Below are 17,356 nucleotides of genomic sequence, written 5' to 3' on the forward strand. Positions count from 1 at the left end.
CCTCTTCTCTGTGCCATCCTAGGAGGCAAGATTGTGGTGTCATTTATTTCCTGCTGTGTCTCAGCACCCAGAATAGTGCCCGGCATGTAGTGGGCACTCGATAAGCATTTCTTGGAGCGTGGTCTGCAGCAAACTCAAACTCATCTTGCAGGATATTTGGGGAATAAAGAGTCCTGGGCTCAAACAAGCTTGGGAAATACTGCATATTCTGATTCCCTCCCTCCTGGAGACTTATAAGAAACATTAATAAAGTAAAGGCTCTGAGAAGTCCTGCAAGGAGAAAAAACCTATTTAACTTTGGTTAATCCAGCGTGTCCCAGACACATTTGTCTGCATCTTTTGGTTGTCTGTGTAGCAACTCCTTAAATCCCTAAAATTACTGTCTCTTGGAATCTACTTTTGGGGATGCTGGTTTGTGCCATTGTTTTCATTTCAGAGCAAAATCCTTTGCTGATTATATGATGCCCTTGAGCCTAGTGTGCCTTAGAGAAAGCGTATATTACAATAGTTGGGTCCAGACTAATGACATTTAGCCCTTGTTTTAAGAAATGACCTGTCATTACTTTCAAATATATATTATAAAGTAAGATTAATGGGCAATGTGAGCTAGGTTAATGGAAGAAAATTCCAAATCACGGTGGGATCCACATTGCGTTCTGTTTCACTAACCCCGGGTTTCCACAACTGCAGCCCTATTGATATGTCAGGCCAGGTAATCTCTGCTGTGGAGGCTGTCATGTGCATTGTAGGATGTTTAGCAGTATCCCTGACCACTACCCACTAGATGCCAGTGGCAGCCCCAAGTTGTGACAGCCAAAAGTGTCTCTAGGCATTGTCAGATGTCCCCTGGGGGACAAAATTGCCCCCAGGAGAGAACCACTGTTTTAAAGTAAAAACGCTTTAAATACAAAGATATGATGGATCTAAAAAGTGAGGGTGCTTGAGTATTTGGTTTGATAAGGTTATAGATTTATTTGTGACTGGTTATTTTGCCTTGGTAAGGGGAGTGTTAGAAATGTGTCTAACACGTTTATTTTTTTCTAAATATTTTAGTTGGTAGGGCTTGTGCATACTGTGTCTGAATTATCTGTGGGTTGTACAGTGAGGCTTTGTGATAGTTTGGCCCCTTTAAGTTAGGAGACTGGAGTCAGCAATTTGGTTATTTATCTCAGAATGAAGGAGAAGAGTTGGGCTACCTGGGTTCCATTCCCAACCTTGTCCTCCTAGAATCCCTTTTTGAAGAAACTTTGATGGCTCCCCTTTGCCTTTCCAGTGAAGCCCATACTCCTCACTAGGACCACCAGCCCCCCTGCCTTCCCCTGCCTCCCAGCTCATTCCTGCCTGTCTTCCCCTCACAACATGTTCCTGTCACACCAGGCTTCTTGTTCCTTGAACTTGCCGAGTTCCACTCATCTCCAGGCCTTTGCATGTGCTGTTCCTCCGACTGAAATGCTCTTCCCTCTTCTCTTGATCAGACCAAATTATTTTCACCTGTCAGTGCTTGTTTAAAACTTTTTTTCAATTACTAAAATATGTAAAACAAGTGCCCTCGCCCTAGCCTTTATTCTTATGCCACTTTTGACACTTTATATTATGTGGAAATAAAGACTTTAGAAATGGACAATTTTAATTTTTATACAGACATCCTTGGTTAAATTTCATCAAGGAAATTTCCTCAAGGACTCCTTCCCTGATGTCTCAAACTAAGTCTCCCTTTTTATTTTATTTAAAAATTTTTTAAAATTTATTTTTGGCTGCGCTGGGTCTTCTTTGCTTCGTGCGGGCTTTCTCTAGTTGCAGCGAGCAGGGGCTACTCTTCATTGCGGTGCACGGGCTTCTCATTGTGGTGGCTTCTCTTGTTGTGGAGCACAGGCCCTAGAGAGCATGGGCTTCAGTAGTTGCAGCGCGTGGGCTCAGTAGTTGTGACACACGGGCTTAGTTGCTCTGCGGCATGTGGGATCTTCCCAGACTACTGCTCGAACCCGTGTCCCCTGCATGGGCAGGTGGATTCTTAACCACTGTGCCACCAGGGAAGTCCCTAAGTCTCCCTTTTTTAAAAAAAATGTATTATTTTTTAATTGATGTACAGTTGATTTACAATGTTGTGTTAGTTTCTGGTGTACAGCAAAGTGACTCAGCTGTATGTGTATATATACACTCTTTTTCAGATTCTTTTCCATTATAGGTTAAGTCTCCCTTTTTAAAGGACTTTTTAAAAGTCTCATATTTTTGTCTCTTGGCATTTACCACAACAATAATCAAACCATTTTCTTTTATCATTCAGGTACTTCCCATTCTTGGGAGTTAGGAGGTTTTTGTTTATTTTAAAATTTATTTTATTTTTAATTTCTTTTTCAATTTTTTAAATTGAAGTATAGTTGATGTACAATATTTTATAAGTTACAGGTGTACAGTATAGTGGAGGTAAGTGTTTTGTTCGCTGCTGTAGGCACTCAGTGAATAGTTACTAAACATGTAAGTGTAATCTCATCAACGAGGATTTCAGCTCTCGAACTCCTAATATTGGGGCTAGTGATTGACCTAGTATGGGCTCTGGTCCCAGCCCTGGTGACTGTAGTCCTTTGGGACTCGGCTTCCCTCTTGTTAAAACCATAGATATGATGAAAATGTCTTGTGAAGCAGGGCCCTCCTGGTGGGTGGGTAGGCCGGCTGCTGTCTTGTTCACCAAGTCTGTCGGTCTTGCTGCCTTCTCCGCTTTCCTCCTAGGGTTCAGTGGCCTACGTCCCCCAGCAGGCCTGGATTCAGAATGTTTCTCTCCGAGAAAACATCCTTTTTGGACGCCAGCTACAGGAACGGTATTATAAGGCTGTGATAGAAGCCTGTGCCCTCCTCCCAGACCTGGAAATCCTGCCCAGTGGGGACCGGACAGAGATTGGTGAGAAGGTCAGTAGGCTTCAGCATGGCCCCTGTATCAGTCAGCTATTGCTGTGTAACAGCTACAAAATCTGAATGGCTTATGATGTTAAACACTTACTATCCTACTTATGGGTGAGTCGACTGTGACTGGTGACCCAGGCTGGGCTCAGCTGGGTGGCTCTGCTCCATGTTGCCGGCCAGCTGATCCTGGCTCCAGGCTGTGGGTTGGCTCAGGTCTGCCCCACGTGGCTTCTTGCTAGGGCTTAGGTGAGGGAGCAGCAGCTCCACGGGGGGGAAGCTCTTCTAATGGCGGCAGCAGAAGCCCAAGAGAACAAAAAAAAAATGTGATGTCCCTCAAAGCACGCTGTCCTTTCTACCCACAAAGCAAATCACTTGGTTGAGCCCAAAGACAAGGGACCAGGAAGTGCACTCTACCTTTGCAGTCATGTGACTTTGTCACATGACCAAGGGCACTATACAGAGAAGAGGGGTGTCAATGATTCAAATGTCCACAGTTCCTTTCAAAACTGTGATAACGGTAAAAATAATACAATAGCTAACACTTACTGAGTAATTACTATGAGCCAGGCACTGTGCTAAACATTTTATACGTATTTTGTCCTTACAGCAAGCCATGAGATGGGATTTACTGTTAACCCTATGTAATGGTTGAGGAAAAGGAGGCCAAAAGACTTGCCTGAGCCCCTTCCCACCTCAGGGCCTTTGCATGTGCTTTCCCCTCTGCCTGGCTGGCTTGCTCGAGTGCCCCCTAGTGGTTACGTGGTGTGCGCTCGGGGAGTGTGAATGTTCTACAGGGGCACCGAAGAGGTTTCCCATCTTTGCTTTTAGTTACAAGCCAGTGGCTCCACCAGCTTTCCTAGTTGGTGAATGATTTCTTTTATTTGAGGGAAATCTGCAGCTCCTTGGAAAGAAAAAACAAATTACTAGGGTTTTCTGGGTTTTTAAGTAGAAAAGGAGCCTGAGTTATTGCTAGTATAAGCAGAAAATAACTCAGTGAGAACTGAGTTTAAGGATACAAATGCATTTCCTGGAATCCAGGGGCTGGAATGTGGTGGGGCTCACAGGCAACCTGGGACAGGCAACCTGGTTTCTCCTCTGTCTTTTGTCTCTGCTTTTCTGCATAGCTTTGTCCCTTTTTTTCACAAGTGTCTGTTTCTGCCACTTGGAGACTCCTCACTTTCGCTGTTTAGGTCCCGGTACCAAATTCTGGAGGGAGAGGACGTGATTGGCTTAGTTTGGGTCTGGTGTCTGCCCTGGGCCAACAAGCTGTGGCCAGAGGGACCCTCAAAATGAACCTGGCTACCAGGACCCCACCTCAGAGCATGGAGAGGGTGGGCATCTCTTGGGAGAGGGGCTGGGCAGTTAGCCCGTGTCCACTTTGATTCCAGCCAGATATGGAAGCCATGCTGGGTTATCTGTTGCAGGAGGGCTGTGTGGGCCATGCTCCCTGGTTCAAATTAGAAAATGGTGCCCTTCCTGCCGGCAAGTGGGACACAGGCTGGATTGCAGCACCCCCAGGGCACAGCCTGCCTTGACTGTGTGGCTTCACCAGTGAGTGATCCAGAGTAGGAACCAGACTCCAAGATCAGGAGCCCTCCCTGTAGCCGGCACTGTCTGGTGCCACCGGCCTCCCTTTCCCAACTGTGCCGAGTACCCTGCTCAGCAGTGCCCGGAGGCTCAGGTTTTCTCTTTGCCTGTTTTACATTTGAGGCCGAACCCCCTGCCGGCACTTGAACCCACATCGGTGCAGGTGTGATCCCACGCCGTTGCCACCTGCTCCATCCGTGGGTGGCGGGTGCAGCCCTGAAGGGCCTACGGCCGCCGTCTCCTGCATCCCGAGCAGGTGGCCCCCTCTGTCTCTGCTTCCCAGGAGGCCCACCCTTCTAACGTGTCTCTCCCCAGGGCGTGAACCTGTCTGGCGGCCAGAAGCAACGCGTGAGCCTGGCCCGGGCCGTGTATTGCGACTCCGACATCTACCTCTTTGACGATCCCCTCTCGGCAGTGGACGCCCACGTGGGGAAGCACATATTTGAAAACGTGGTTGGCCCCAAGGGGATGCTGAAGAACAAGGTACCTGCTGCACATGTGGCTCGGGGTCTGGGTCTGGCCGTCGCTCTTTGGTCAAGTCACAGTGTGTCCCCTTTGGGATACCTTAACTTAACTGGACTCGAGAACATGTTTCTAATCCTTCCCTTGGCAGCCTTCCCGGGACAGCCTTCTTGCTCTTGTCTTCATAGGCGGATGTCCTCGGCACTGACTGGAAGTCATTGCCTCCACTTGGCCAAAAGAAGCCTCTCTTCCTGATTAAATAACGGGTGGTGGCTTCGCAGAGGGAAATCCCACCCCAAGATCCCCTGTCAGCAGGGAGGCCGCTTTCCCTTCCCTGCTGAGATGGCCATGGGCTGAGGGACAGAGGTTTGAGCAGGAAAACTGCCACCACACCTTAACGTGACAGGAAACGGTTCCTTTCCTCTTTTATTACTTTTTAATTTATTTGTTTAGGGGAATTATAGGAGAGGGAGGTTAACTGGCTCTTCTTCCCCCTCCCCCATTAAAAAAGTAAGACATGCCCGTGGGAAAAATGTAGCAAATTCAGAAAACCACGGAGGAGAAAAACAAAAGCAGTTATGCATAATCCCCCCACTTGGAGATTTTTGTATTTCTTTCCAGTCTTTTTGCTGTGTATATAAGCTTTTTAATAGGATTATCACATCATGCCTAGATATAGTAAACCTCATGCCACTTAACGTGTTGTAAGCATTCCCATGCACACCACAAAAATTCTGTATAATTTTTAAATATTAAAAAAAATTTTTTTGCTGTTGTCAAAGTAACATATGTCCATAGTAACAAAACCAGAGAGTACGAGAGCATATGTAAAGTTAAAAAAATGATTCTCCCTCATCCTGCAGCCCTAGCTCCTCTGTGGAAAGCAGGGGCCAGCAAATCTGGCCTGCTGCCTGTTTCTTGGGCAGCCCACTAGCTAAGAATGGTCTTTACGTTTTTTAACTGCTTGGAGAAAACCTGAAGAAAAATATTTTGTGATAGGAAAATTGCATTAAACTTACATATCAGCTTCCATAAATAAAGCGTTATTGGATCACAGCCAGCCCATCTGTTTATGTCTTGTGTATGGCTGCCTTCAGACCTGGCAGCGACCAGAGGGCCCATAAAGCTGAAAATATTTACCATTTGACCATTTAAGAAAAAGTTTGCCAACTTGTGTAAACAGTTTGATGAACATCCTCCCAAACTTTGAGATAGTTAGATAAAATGTATACACATATACAAAACTCTGTACTCTTCGGGGAGGGAGAAACTTGAAAAAAATTCAGCTACTGCCTGCACATTTTTTGCAGCAGTGTCATTCTTTTATTCATCTACACATGCATGGTTCCCTCCTTCCCTCTCCTCCAGATCTTTGTTTAAAAATAACCTCCCCCATAACCCTTGTTAAAATTGCACCGCCCCTAACTACCTCGATATCCCTTCCCCTTTGCTAATGTGTGCTCACCATCCAGCACAGTGTTTTACTTACGTTGGTCATTTCTCCCCCGACCCTGGAATCTGGGGCAGGAATCTTTGTTTCCCTCCCTGCTGCCCCCCCCCCCCCGACCCCAGCTCCCGGCCAATGCGTGTTGAATGAAAGCACGTGCGGATTGGAATGCTTCTGCACGCTTGCATCCCAGGCGCGTGTCCAACCTCGGAGTTGAGATCTGTGTCCAGGTGGGCGGAGGGGGGCAGGGAATTTCCCTCTCGCGCGCATGCGCTGATGTGGCCGTGGCTCTGCCCGCAGACGCGGATCCTGGTCACGCACGGCATCAGCTACCTGCCCCAGGTGGATGTCATCATCGTCATGAGTGGTGGCAAGATCTCCGAGATGGGCTCCTACCAGGAGCTGCTGGCCCGGGACGGGGCCTTTGCCGAGTTCCTGCGCACGTACGCCAGCGCCGAGCAGGAGCAGGGGGAGCCCGACGACGGTAGGGCTGCGCGGGGCCCCGGCGCGGGTGGTGCCTTGTTCAGCCCCAGTTGTCCCCTGGAGGTTCCCACCAGCCACCCTAGCAGCTCATCAGGGCATCAGATGGGGGGTTGCGCCAGGCACCCTGAGGAACCATCTGGAAGGACTTTCTGGGCTGAATTGAGAGGGGGCCCCAGTGCTTTATAGCCGGGTCAGCAGAGCTGGACGCAAGTCCGCACACTTTACTGCGATGAGGCTCTGTGCCTATTGAGTTTCAGGGTCTCGGTGGCAAAAATGGAGGTAGTGATAGTTACAGTCCTCCTGGCTCCCAAGAGGCTGTGAGAAGCCAATGGCATATGTGCCGTAATCCAGAACAGATGTGAGGGTCATGAGGCCATACGTGGTGGCAGAGCCTGCAGGCTGGAAGTTGGCAGGACCTGGCTTCGAACCCCAGCTGCTGCTCTTTCCAGCTGTGTGGTGTCAGGCCGTTGCTGATAAAGCAGTATAACAACAGAACCAACCTTCTGGCACTTGGTGTAGAATGAATGTGCTAGATTACTGGAGCCTTTGGCACGGTACCAATGACAGCTGCTGTTATTACTCCCCTGGGAAGCGTGCCCCTCTGATGTCCCCATGCACTTGGCATCTACCAGGTCCAGGTAGACCTGCCCGCTTCCCAGCCACCACACCCGCTCTGTCCTCCCAGGTCAGGACTCTGAGAGCAGGGATAGTCCCAGAGGCACGCTTTGAATTCTGGGCTGGGAGCTCATCCTGTCTTTATTTGAAGCAAATGGGGTGAGGCTTCTGAGAATCCTGTTCTCTCTCTTATTCGTCGGTTTAAAATTCAGGGAATTGGTTGGCATCCTTTCCAGGCTCCCCTGTGTTTATGTCAGATTGGCGTCTGGAATGGATCCTCTGCCGGTCCTCCTCGGAGCCTCGACCTGAGTTAATACGGAGAGGGAAGAGGTCACCTGATGCCTTTTCTGCTTTGGGTTCAGCTGTTGCTAAAAAGAGTGGAACTAAAGAGAGGTCACCTGTCCTACTCCGATCTCCCTCTTTCAGGAGCTAATTACAGACTCCCTGAGGGTCTGGGGTGTGTTTGTTACATACTTAGTCCCCAAACAGGTCTCAGCTTGGCTATCCCCCAGGGTGAGGCTGCAGGACTGCCTCGTTGCACAACTCCTGTGGGCAGAGTTGTCATCGAGGTGTCTGTGATGTAAAGACACACAACAGTGAATGGTTGTTGACTACTTACTGGGGCTTCTGTCCTCGACAGGGGTTATCCTGTTGACTCCTCCTACCAGCTTTTCATGAAAGAGGTAGGATGTGGTTCCCAGTTCACTGGTGAGGAAACTGAGGCTTAAAGAAGCTTGTCCCTTCTATGCCTGGGACAGGCGGGTCCCTGTCCCTGTGAATGGGGCCGATCACTAAGAAAGCTATTTACTATTCATTGATTTAGTCATTCAGTAGGTGTTTACTGAGCACGTAATATGTGTTAAGTGCTTGTATTATTTTCCTAGGGCTACTGTAACAGAGTACCATCAGCTGAGTAGCTTAAACAACAGAAATGCCTTTTCTCACAGATCTGGAGGCTGGAAGTCTGAGATCAAGGTGTCAGCAGGGTTGGTCCCTTCTGAGGGCTGTGAGGGTTCCATACCTGTACCCCAGCTTCTGGTGGTTTGCTGGCCATCTCTGGCATTCCTTGCAGAAACATCACCTCAGTCCACCCTCATCTTCACATGGTGTTCTTCTCCTTGTGGTGTGTCTATCTCCAAATCTCCCCTTCTTATGAGGACACCAGTTATATAGGATTAGGGTCCATCCTCATGAGCTCTCCTGAACTTATTACATCTACAAAGACCGTATGTCCACGTACAGTCACATTCCAAGATACTGGAGGTTAGGACTTCAGTATATGAATTTAGTTGGGCGGGGGGAGTATAATTCAGCCCATAACAGTACCGTTCTAGGTTTTGAGGAGACAGAAGTGAACAGAATATAGGCAAATCCTGCCCTCGTGGAGCTCAGAATCTAGTGAGAGAGAAAGGCAGTAAGCAATCAGCGGATGAAGATGGTGTCATGCAGCATTAAGTGCTGTGAAGGAAAGCACGTAGGGGAATGGGCTGGGGAGTGATGGGGGTTCGGGCAACTCAGGCAGGTGGTCAGGGAAGCCCTTTGTGGGGAACAGTGTTCTGACACGGAACAGCACAGGCCTCAGCCCGGCGTGAGCTTGGTCTGTTCAAGGAACAGAGAAGAGGCCAGTGTGGCCACACCATGGTGGGCAAGGGACAGGGTGGGAGACGAGGCTGGCAGGGGTGTGGGTGGTTACCCTTTGGGGCCTTCAGAGTGAGGAGTTTGGGTTTTGTTCTCAGTGCAGCAGGAAGCCACTGAATGTCAGAAAGGGGAGGGCACACAGCAAGAGTGCACACCTTCATTCCTCTGTGTTAGAGATTGCTGGAGTCCTCGTAGTTTTTTGGGTTTTTTTTTTTTTTTTTTTTTTTTGCGGTACACAGGCCTCTCACTGTTGTGGCCTCTCCCGTTGCGGAGCACAGGCTCCAGACGCGCAGGCTCAGCGGCCATGGCTCACGGGCCCAGCCGCTCCGCGGCATGTGGGATCTTCCCAGACCGGGGCACGAACCTGTGTCTCCTGCATCGGCAGGCGGACTCTCAACCACTGCGCCACCAGGGAAGCCCTCTCTTTTGGTTTTTTTTGAAGTGTAATTCACCTGCAACGCTATGCTAGTTCCTGGTGCACAGTGTAGTGATTTGATATTTCTATACATCACAAAGCGACCGCCACACAAGTCTGCTTTCTGTATAGATTTGTCTTACTCTGAACATTTCATATAAACAGAATTCTTTAACGTGGTCTTTTGTGCCTGGCTTCTCTCACTTAGCCTGATGTTTCCAAGGTCTGTCTGTGGTAGCTTGCGTCAGCACTTCATTTCTTCTGATTGTTGAATTGTAGACACACAACGTTTTATTTACTCGTTCATCAGCTGACGAGCATTCGAGCTGTTTCCACTTTTTGTCTATTATGAATAGTGCTGCTACAAACCCTAGGGGTTTTAAAAGAAAAGTATTTTCTTTTGCCAGTGCAAGATAGCTGACGCTCCCTCCAGCATTTAAACTGTAGGTTGGAATGAGTTTCTGCATGTTCATGCTCCTGTGGTTGGAAGGTTCTGCTGTAAGTCTAAGCTGCTTTCCTCTTGCTGCAGAGTCTCCTTCCTCGGATTGTCTCTTAGCCCAAGTCAAGCCAAGGTCACACGATGGGTGGTGGCAACTTCAAGATCACTGTATTTCACCGGCCTGCTTGGTGGGCTGCATGTAGGCAAAAATAACCCTCTATGCTTTCTAAAGTGACGTGTGTGGGTTTATCTGAATCTTTTTCCCAGAATGAGGTCTCTGTCTCCCCTTTCTATCCAGCTGAGCAGGGACTGTCCTTATATCTTGTTGAGTTTTTTCCCTTCCCTTCCACGCCAGCCGCCCGCATATCCAAAGCAGGTTATGCAGAACATGGAATGCTGCCAGTTAAAAAAATAGTTTTGTGTGCACGTCAGCACTTAATTTAGTGGTGAAAATACCATCCACCACCCTAGCTCCACTGTGGGTTTATTTCCCCAATTCAGCCACCCATCCCCAAGCTGGACAGGTCACAGAGGTCTTCTGCCCATGGGTCTAAAAATCAAACGCCCTCCCCCCTTTCTTTCCACCTCTGTGGAGGGGCCCCCAGCGATAAGGCTTGGCGTCAGGGTCCAGACTTGCTCAGCTGTAGTCAACTCTGAGTGCCAGTGACCTTGGATTTGTTTGAACCACATTTTTGGCTCCTTCTAAAGGGAAACTTTTGTTTCCTCATTGGAATAATCAGGTCTTTTTTAGAACACGCAGGCTGAAGGACAAGTGTCTGCTGTGAGGGGATTCTTTCTCCCTGGAATGGGGAATAGTAGCTAGGCTTGGGGTCGGGGGAGACTGACCCCTCCCCAGGGATATGCATGATCCTGTTTCTAGGAGACTTTTTGTTTGTTGGTTTTGGTTGCAAAGAGAGTTACAAAGTAGTTCGTTAACCTTGTACTTGGAAGGTATAGGACATTTTCATTTTCTCTGGTTTCTTTATTAGAAACCTAAAACCTAGAATGGCGGTTTTCAGTAGAGAACATTTGTGCCTCCCAGGGACACTTGGCAATGTCTGGAGACATGTTTGGTTGTCACAGTGTGGGTGGAGGGGGACACTCCTGGCATCTAGTCGGGAGAGAGCAGGGATGCTGCTAAACAACCTGCAGTGCACGGGGCAACCCCCTGTGTCCCCCAGGAACGGAGAATGACCCAGCCCACGATGTCAGTAGAGCCGAGGGTGTGAAAGCCGCTCTGCTTTGACTTCTCTCTGCCCAGGTTCTTCCCTTGTCATCTTGGGAGAAAGACTTTGATTCCAACGACCTGGCCGCTTTTCAGAACTTTATTCGAGACATCGCTCAACCTTGTCGCTCATTTTTTTCCCTTTTTTCAGATTTTTTGGGGAATTTTTTTTTTTACCTGATTATAAAATCACTATGTGCTCTGTGTAGACAATGGCAAAGTGTAGAAAAGCTCCAAGAACCAGCAAAAAGAATATCCTTCTGCTCTTGCACTGCCCAGAGGGGAACTGCGTTGGCATTTGGCCCCTTTCCCACCTGTCTTTCTAGCCCAGGACCTTTTCCCTGAGAAGAGTAGGGTCCTAGGGCATGCTTTTGTCATCAGTTCTCCTGTCCCTCTTTTGTTTCTTAACGTGAGGTCCCAGGCACCTCCCCGTGTTGCAGAAGTCTGTTGTAGTCACCGAACAGCAGCTGGAGAGTCTGTCAGACAGATGGCACATTCCTCCCTGCTGTCCTCAGTGTCCGTGTTTCTTCCCCTTTTGAGTCTGAAGAACTTGCAGGGCCGAGGCGGGAGGATAGGGCTGGGTGATATAGCCGATCGATTCCGTTTTTGGTCAAAAACCAGCCGTTGACTGTAAAGCAGTGACTTGAATTCTTCCCTCAAGGGGGAGGCTTGCCTGCTGGCTCTTGCCCAAGCTGAGTTCCAGAACCTTCTTGAGAATAAACAGCGAGCCTGCGAGGTGCCCGCCTTGAGGGTCAGTGGCTGGCTGAACACACGGCCCGGGCAGTGCTTATGTATGTGGTTCAAGGGCTGGGGTGGCGCCTGGCTTACTAGTATCGCAGGCCCGTCCCTGGTACTTAGAAGTACTCAAAGAAGAGTCATTGGGTTGCAAGTTTTATGTCTTTGCTTCTTAATTATTTTATAGCACCCTCCCTCTCCCAACCCCCCACCATTCATATTTTCTCCTTACCCTGCTTTATTTTTCTTTGTAGCATTTAACACTGCCTGACAGTATATTCTGGATCTACTACTTGATCATTTCTTTTTCTCCCTTGGAATTTAAGCTCCATGAAGGTTTTCTTGGTCACCTCTGTATCCCCAGGGCTGAGAACAGTGCCTGGCGCATAGTGGATACTCAGGAAATGTGTTAAATAAGTGACTGAATGAGTTGCATCTTGATTGTTTAAGGCATGGCCTGCGTAACCATCGGACATTAACACATCTGTGTATATATCCCAGATTGGAAAGAACCATGAGCTGGTATTGCCCATTTCTCTCAGGGCTGGTTTAGAAACCATCTTTGTGGGTTCAGGCTAGGAGATGGCACCACTGTGGCCAATATTGTGCCCCTTCTGGCATTGGAAGGTGGCTCTGCTCGTTCACTTGGCCATTCATTTGTTAATCCGTCCATCTGCTTATCTGCTGTGTGCCACGGGGACATCTGGTACATGAGCCACGATATGAAATGGTGCCTCTTGGATTGTGCAGTGCACATCCTGTGCAACCCCACATGGCCATTGGATGCACCAGGTGCTGGGAGTAGAGTGGTAGATAAGACCTAGGAATGGTCTCAAGAGTTCACAGTATGATGGGGGAGACAAACACTAAATAATCAGGGACATCATCGTGCTAAACGCGGTGCTGGAGGCGAGCCTGGGGAGCTGGAAGAACCCTGAGATGGGGTCCCCGTCCCAGCCTGGGGGGTCCAAGATGATATCTAAGCCAAGTCACCTCCTCTTCCCCCTTCTCTCCACGTGGAGCTGGCTCAGAGCAAGGTGTTCGTGTCCTTGAAGAAGCAGAGGCTGTGGGCTGGTGAGAGGCCTGTGCAATCTCCCAGCTGGCACGTCTGCCCTGCGCTCTGTAATATTTTCTCTCTCTCCCTCTGGTGCCTGGAAAACAGGCATGAAGACAGAAGGTCTGTCTGCATTTTTCTAGCTGTCTTTATGTTTGAACATTTGCAGCTTTTAGAGTAGGGGGCTGGCCCAGGCAGTGTACTTGTCAGGGATGCGCCCAGAACACGTGGGATGGGGAAACCGAGGCACAAATGCAGCAGGTCCCTTAGCTGTCCTTGCCCCTCACCCTTAAGGAAAGACATTCATCCACACCCTCTGGGCATTTAAGTGGGGGAACTCAAGGCTGGGGGGTTTTACCTTGGTACTTAACGCTTTCTTGGGTCTTGTGAATTCCCAGGCACCAGTGTGATGGATGAGGAAGGTCAGTGACAGCGAGGTGGAGTGGGCTGTGCTTGCAGAATGAGGCTGCAGATGGGCTTGTCCTGCTGCTGCATGCCTGGGGAGGGACCCTTGAATGTCTGCCTTTCCATCCCTTTCCATCATTCCTCCAGCATTTATTGGGCACCTGCTCTGTGCCTGGCTTTGTGGTTGGCCCTTGGGGATACAGTTCAAATCTCCAGATTTCTTACAGGTTGGCTGAGTGACCTCAGCTAAGCTTTACCATCTTTGCAGGTCAAATGACCATGACCAGCATGCCTTGAAGGAGATCCTGGTTGCGAAATGCCTGGCACACAGTAGGTGGACAGTGAATGTAACAGTTTGATTATAACGACCCCACCTGTACCTCCTGGGCATGATCAAGACCCAGGCAGGCCAACACAGCACCGGGGTGATGGGTTCCTGGTGGAGTAGCTGCAGGTGGCTGGGGCACCGGAGGTGGGATGTTTCTAGAAGAACTTCAGCAGGGAAGGCTGCCCTGTCTCCCTCTGGTGACAGAAAAGTGTGAACCCGCCACCAGAGCAGACCCCTCCCTCCTGTCTTCCGTAACCGGTATGTGTGGTTGAGGGTCCAGACGGAGGCCCCTTTTGGAGGCCACGGGAGCCAACTCCAGCCAGTTAAACAAGGGTGTTTACAGCCAGCTCAGAAATCAAAGGCAAAACTGAACAAGCGGGACTCAGGCAGTGGGAACTCTGGGCATGAGACTCCTTTAGGACAGAGCAGTTGGACAGATCTTTGGTCCTGAGGCCACCGATGGCTGAAAGTGCCGGGGGGAGGGGTTCTGATAGGCTGGCCTTGGGCAGGTTCCCCCTTGGCTGGGGAGCCTGGGCATCCTGGCAGACAGGCCTGGGAGACTCGGGAGGAGGGGGACTAAGCCCTGAAAATTATGGGGTGATGCGGCACACACGTTCGGTTCCCCTCCTAGGACTCTCGGTCCCTCCCTTGCAGACGAGAATTTTCCAGCTGCCCCAGTTGGCGTATCACCTGTGGGCTAACTGGGTGGAGAAGACGGGGAGGCAGCCATGGAGGCCAATGTGGGGGCCTCTACTGTGTGGGAAGCAGGAGGGGGAGGGAAGGTTGAGGCTCCCAGAGGGCCCCCAGGCAGCCGTGCAGGACAGAGGGTTCTCTGAAGCACCTGCCGCAGGACAGGTGTCTCTGGGAGTGTTTTAAAGCATCCCCATCCCTGCACAGAGCAAGACAGTCAAGGCCGGGCTTGGGCCCCAGTGCTGTGCATGTATATGAGCACTGTCTGCATGCGGCTGCATGGGAAGTCCTGCTTGTTATCACTCTTCTTTTCTGTTTGTTTTAGGGGTTTTTTTCCAATTAAAAAAAAAAGGATGCTGATATTTAAAGAAACATTTAAAGCAGTGATTCTCAATCCTGGCTGTGCCCCAGAATTACCTGTGGGACACGTTTAAAAATGCAGATATAACAGTAAGCGCCTCATCAACATCTTACGTTTCCCGAGCACCAGGCACAACCTCATCTCGTCCTCCCGCTAATGAGGGCGGGTGCTGTTGTTGCTCCCATTTTGCAGATGTGGAAGTTGAGGCTCAGAGGTTCATTGCTTCCGCAGTACCCACAGCTGGGAAGTGAGAGAACACTTCCCACACGTCCCAGCTACCTGACTGTGCTCTCAGCATGGAGGTTGGCCTCCCTGGCAGAGTCAGTGCAGGGACCTGGCTGGCCCAGGGCATCCTGGGTGATTCATTCACAGCCAAGATTGAGAATCACCAGCTCAGAGCTCCTCCCATCAACCCAGGAATGACCCCCAGCCCTGGTTCCCTTCCATCTTCTGTTTCTTCCTGTGGCTGACGCCTGAGAGAGCCTGCCTTTCTGGATTCTGCTTTAATTCATGTCACATCAGCATGTTCTCAGGGTCACTGCTGGCTGCGTATTTATCCCCTCATATAACGTCTGTGGTGCATCCCCTCCTCTTCCAGGGTCAGTCCTCTGGAGCCCTACTTTATGCTTCTCTCTCCTGCTTTCTCTGTCCTGGCATCAAAGAGTGAGGAAATCAGTGCAAAGTGGGCGGTTACAAACGTATCACTGAGTTGCTGGAAGATTAAAGGAGAGACTGTATTTCAACACAGCACAGTGGCTGACGATAAATGTTAGCCACCGTTCTTAAGGTGACGGTGATCATTGTTGATGCTGGGCAGATACTTCCTGGGATTGGGGCAGATATCCGGCTGGTATGGTGCCCCGTGGTGGCTGTATCAGTTGTTGAAGTGTTGAAATAGTTCCTTATTACTGGAAAAGCAGCCACTGCCCTAGCAGTCCCAGGTACCCCTTACCCCGATCTTCAGGCCCTCCCCTTGATCCGGCAAACAGAGGGTTAACTCTTGGCTGGGGGCATCTGGGACTCTAGTGTCTGATGCCCTTGTCAAAACTGGTTGTCATTTATTTTGGGTTTCACCCCTGCTTGGGATGCTTGGGGACCAGAGGACTGTGCCCTTTCCCCCATGTGGTTCACTGTGTCCTGGCTCCATTATCCGAGCTTCACACAGCACAGATGCCATCACCAGAACTGGATTTTACTGGTCGCTGCTGGCACAGGGCACTTGCTCAGGCCCAGGGCCCTTGAGACGGTTGCAAAGCACCATCCCTGCCCCAAGGAAGCTGGTTCCAGTATCTCCTGCAGCCCAGCTGGGGAGCCTGTCGGTGGCTGCAGCAAAGCAGGTCTTTCTGAGCTTCCGGGAGGCCAGGTTATCTGCCATCTCCCCGCACAGTGACAGGTTTTGGTGTCCAGCTCTTAAAGCCATGATTCCCCCTCCCCACTTCTGCCAGGCTTAGCAGGTGTTGGCAGGCCAGGGAAGGAGATGAAGCAGGTGGAGAACGGCATGCTGGTGACGGACGCTGTGGGGAAGCAACTGCAGAGGTAAGGCGGGGGGTGGGGGTGCGGACACCCTGGGGATTCTCCCGGCACCACGTTTCTGCCCCCTGCCTGGGGAGGGGGGAGAGGAGGGAGACGGGTGCCCGCGGCGAGGCTCACCTACCAAAAAAGGCCTTCAGCTTCTGCCTCCCTCCCAAATCCTTGCGGGGGGACTTCACTTTCCAGGGAACAGAGGCCCAAAGGGGAAGCCTGGTTCTGTTCCTGCGAGACGGCATGGCTCACACAGGCCTCACGATTTACCCATCCTTCTGCGCTTCTGACACTCAAGCTCCCTACATGGTGTCTGTGGCTCTTTGCTCAAGTCACGCAGAGGGGCCTGGAATGTTCAGGCTTTAAGAACCAGCAGCTGATTCAAAATAGAAGTAATATTGACGGCTGCGTTTTATGTCCTGTTAGGAGCCAGGCACAGTGTCAAGCCCTGTAAGGTCTGTGGACCTGGAGGTAGTTACTGTCATCTTCCCATTTTACGGGTGAACAACCTGAGAGCTGTCCATAGGTCACGCAGCTGCAGAGAAGCTGAGCTTGAATTTGAACCCGAGTTCGGCTTCTGAGTCAATGCTCCTAAGTTCTACACTTCGGTGCTTTAAAGAAGGTTGCTTTTGGTTAAATCATTGGGTATTTGGAGGAGCGGCATTAACCTCCCTGTGCCTCAGTTTCCTCAGTTGTCAAATAGGGTCTTTGGTGCACTCACCTTGTAGGGTTGTAGGAAGGCTTGTGTGATACGCTGCCTGTGAAGCCATCAGCACTCAGTAAATGCCACTCAGTTATTTGGGTGAGCTGGGACCGCCTGGGGTTACTTCTTTTGGGGTGGAGGGATTTCACAGAAATGGGCTGGGAAGGAAATTGGCACAAGCATCTGTGCCTCCCAGAACCCTGCCCATGGTCCCCTCCTGGGCCTGGCTTTGTATCACACACAAGAGGTGGACATACTTCCTTCCTTCTCTGCTGGTGCACCAGTACCGGTGATGAGCTCGGGGTGTGTGTGTGTGTGTGTGTGTGTGTGTGTGTGTGTGTGTGTGTGTG

At 50.1% G+C, this 17,356-nt stretch overlaps 1 protein-coding gene across 2 annotated transcripts in view; it reads left to right on the forward strand.

The window, feature by feature from the left end:
* Window positions 1-17,356, forward strand: part of ABCC1 (ATP binding cassette subfamily C member 1) — a 131,242-nt gene that overhangs the window by 91,203 nt on the left and 22,683 nt on the right. For both annotated transcript variants that reach the window (XR_003793296.1, XM_029221742.1), the window contains exons 17-20: window positions 2,728-2,904; window positions 4,801-4,968; window positions 6,695-6,878; window positions 16,228-16,318. Coding sequence is in view for 1 of the 2 variants with exons in the window: in XM_029221742.1 (XP_029077575.1) it covers window positions 2,728-2,904; window positions 4,801-4,968; window positions 6,695-6,878; window positions 16,228-16,318 (620 nt within the window). In the remaining variant the exon portion in view is untranslated. The remainder of the gene's footprint in view (window positions 1-2,727; window positions 2,905-4,800; window positions 4,969-6,694; window positions 6,879-16,227; window positions 16,319-17,356) is intronic.

Source organism: Monodon monoceros, unplaced genomic scaffold, assembly GCF_005190385.1.
Source record: "Monodon monoceros isolate NGI ecotype Baffin Bay Population unplaced genomic scaffold, NGI_Narwhal_1 Super_Scaffold_13, whole genome shotgun sequence".
Lineage (NCBI taxonomy): Eukaryota > Metazoa > Chordata > Mammalia > Artiodactyla > Monodontidae > Monodon > Monodon monoceros.